General features: G+C 40.7%; 1 protein-coding gene across 1 annotated transcript; it reads right to left on the bottom strand.

Moving 5' to 3' along the window:
* Positions 1-1,771: 1,771 nt before the first annotated feature.
* LOC107895442 (uncharacterized) lies at positions 1,772-3,358 on the bottom strand. The gene has a single exon (XM_016820722.2). It carries the CDS (start codon positions 3,356-3,358, stop codon positions 1,772-1,774), a length of 1,587 nt encoding a protein of 528 aa, XP_016676211.2.
* Positions 3,359-3,643: the final 285 nt, after the last annotated feature.

Genomic DNA, 3,643 nt, shown 5'->3' with positions numbered 1-3,643 from the left:
CAACATATGGCGGAGCCCAACTCGGAGGACCAAGTTTTAAACACATCGGAGCAATGGGTTGACACTTTTTGTGATGAGTCCCAAGCAGTTCATATAACCCGGACATAGGTGGTTCGAGTTCGTATCACCCGGACATGGGTGATTCGAGTTCATATCATCCGGACATGGGTGGTTCGAGTTCATATCACCCGGATATAGGCGGTTCGAGTCCATTTGACTTAGAGCAACCACTGACATTAGTTGATATGTTTGGTAATAACATGTACTCCACCCCGCCTCAGGCCACGATTGACCCAGTTGCCAATCCTTTAGATGTGTACAATACACCTCAACGTCCACCCCGTCAACGAAGGCTCGTAAACCGTTATACCCCGAGCGATGATACCCTCCTGGTTCTTTCCAATTTTAAGTTATGTAAATTTCAAGTATTATGTGATGTTAGTTGTATTGGCTTAAGGTTTCACAACTTATATATTAGTGTTTTTTTTATTTAATTTATTATAAAATCTTTTAAAGTATTAAAAGTTGCAACTATTAATTTTAAATATAATTTTAACACTAAATAATACAAACTTTATTTCTAAAAGATCATAATATAGACAGACCTCAGTTACAACATTTAATTTCTTTCAGACTGTGAAGACTGGCCAGTGTAGACGTTTCCATGGGGACATTTGCTCCGATTGTGGCAACTGTTCTACATATGGTGCAACACTTTGGATCGACTTGTTCTCTTACATCCATGTCGTTTTGAATCCTCATTATTGTCGGTCTACCTTTGACTCTCCTACATAGTGACCGATCAGGCAACATCTCGAATGCAGGCAATTGCACTTCTCATGTCAATATATCCCTTAATATAGGGAACTCGTTACCCCAAATACACAACGTACATTCAAGTGTGTATACATCATTGATATATTGTTCGACATTCAAACTATAGGTAGCACAAGCTGCAACCACATGCGCACACGGGTACCGTAGTGCTTGGAACATCCCGCACTCACACCGCCTGTTTCGGAGATCAACTCCATAGGACTGTGACGGGATCCCTGACTGACGACTGATATACTCTGTCACTCGAAAAGTTTCCAATTTCGAGAATATAGTTCTACATTCATCAACCTAGCCCTTTGAGTGTTATCTTTCATGGCATCTCTGATTTTTTTGACGTACACGTGTCCTACCTCTAACTTTTTGCTTGTTTCAACCCCATTTTTGGCATTAAGGTTGCTAACCTGTAAAATGTGGCTGAAAAAACAGCTAAAATTGGCAAGTAACGCGTACGCCTTAAGAAGGAGTTAACGGCCTCAACAAGGTTAGTTGTCATATGGCTATAACGGTACCCCTCGTCAAAACATTGAGCCCATTGCCACGGCTCCATGCTACTCAACCACTGTGTAAGAGAAGGTTTGCAGCCCGCCATATCAGTCTCTAACCTCGCCAACTTATGTCTAAATCGGTGTGGTTCCAGCTCGTACCCTATGTATATATTCCGATAAAATGCGTTAAAATTAGGAAATGGACTAGAAATAATTACAAATACAAATTTAAATACGATATTTTTACCCATGTTGACAATTTGTTTGCGCCAGTCTTTGTTCTTATACTCATTGTGGTAGTTCACAGCGATGTGACGAATACAATAGACAGACCTCCACGGAACCTCCGATTGCTGAATTACAGCAACAAGACCCTTCGATCTGTCAGATATAATGCAAATGTTGTCTTTCCTGACAACATGTCTCCGTAAGTTTTGAATGAAATATGCCTATGATTCAGAGTTCTTCGACTCTACGATGGCAAAAGCAATTGGTAGTACATTTTCATTACCGTCTTGTGCAACTGCAATCAGAAGTATCTGCGTGTATTTTCCATAAAGCCATGTTTCATCAACTTGCACTACCGGTTTGCAGTGGGAGAAGGCCCTAACACATGGATCGAAAGTCCAGAACAGTCGACGAAACACTCTTTTTCCCAGTTCTAATTCTCCATTAGGGCCTCTATAAGGCAACGTTTGCAAGTCCACGACAGTTCCTGGGACATACTCTACCATTGCTGAAATCCAACTTTGAAGTTCATTGTATGACTCATCCCAGTCGCCGTACAATTGTTGCATGACCATTTGTTTCGCCCACCATGCTTTCCTGTATGACACTCTGTATTGTAATCGAGCTTGCATGTCTGCAATCAATGTCGACACAGGAATGATTGGGCTATCTTTCACTAGTGGCATGATGCAGTTGCTAATACTTTTGGCATCCAATTTTCGGTGGTCTTGAGACATGCATGCGACAGTACAGGTATGACACCCTTCTAATTTTCGTATTTGCCACTGTTGAGTCCTCTGTATAAATGTAGCACGAACTCGCCAACCACACCCATCGTCGGCTCTCCAACATTCCTCAATGTATAATGTCGGTGTAAATTTGGCAACCTTGTAATCAATCGACAACTTCATGCTGTATTGTTTGATCGAAAACACACAATCTGCCTTGTTCTCGAACTGTTGCCCAATGAACAACTCGTCGAACTGTGAATTTGACTCCAATCTATGAGCAGGTACTATATCAACGTACTCAGGGAACTCGGATGCATGCTCTGCATCTGGATCTACGTTCAACATGTTGCCCCCAAGTTCATTTCGTAAAATAATACCATGACTCGGGTTACAAAATGAAGGGCCGTGAACATCTTCAACCTCCTCTGGGCCTTCATCATCGATATTGTCCGGAAACTCATCAACATCGGGGTCACTAAAATCTTCAACGTCTTGATCAGAATCTTCACCATTATTGGTCATTTCTCTGACATTTGTCTCAGTGCTTATTATCACCTCCGGATGTATTTGTAGATGGGGACCGAGGGTTGGGTTGTTGTACGAACTCCCACCATAATTAGGAATTTTGGATATCTGCGATGTTCCACCGCATTCTAATTGGCCTATCCATCCAACATTAAGATCAAAATCAAATTCGCGATGTTGACTTATTGGGCTAACATTCTCAACAGGCTCTAAGTCTGCTAACTCAGCAAATAATTCAACTAGTTGGGGGTTCACACTCCTAGTGGACCACCATATTTCCATCATAGTGCCCAAGTCATCATCATCTAACAGATGCATCGCACAAAATTTGAACGGATCTGTAGAGATTGGAAACTTGTAAAATAATTTGGACATCGCCCTTCCACAACGGATAGCTACTTTCGCACTAATCTTCCTTTTCATTTCTGCTAGCTTCACATTTTTTTTGAATTGCAAACCTACTCTTTGCCGGCCTTGAAATACACAGCCAATATCACCTTCTACAATTTCACCATCAAAAATAACATACACCAAAAACACCTCATTATTCATTTTTAACAAATTTTTTGAACTTTTGCACTTAACACAACAACTAGACCACTCTATATATAGAAGAGAACCAAGAGGTGGAGCCATAAAGAATGGCTCCACCAAAATACTGTGATTTTTTAGAGTATAGGGGGCCCTGTAGCAATTTTGCCATTTCCTGGTGGAGCCAAATAATTTGGCGCCACCAGTTTTCAAGTCTGACTGCCAACTTATTTGTTTCAGCCTTTTTTTTTATTTAAAGTTTTGACTTTCTTTTTTCTTTTTTAAGTCCTTATTTATTTTATTTAT

This window comes from Gossypium hirsutum, chromosome A06 (genome assembly GCF_007990345.1).
Source record: "Gossypium hirsutum isolate 1008001.06 chromosome A06, Gossypium_hirsutum_v2.1, whole genome shotgun sequence".
Lineage (NCBI taxonomy): Eukaryota > Viridiplantae > Streptophyta > Magnoliopsida > Malvales > Malvaceae > Gossypium > Gossypium hirsutum.
Note: the sequence above shows the minus strand (reverse complement) of the source record. Positions and strands in the feature narration are given on the sequence as shown.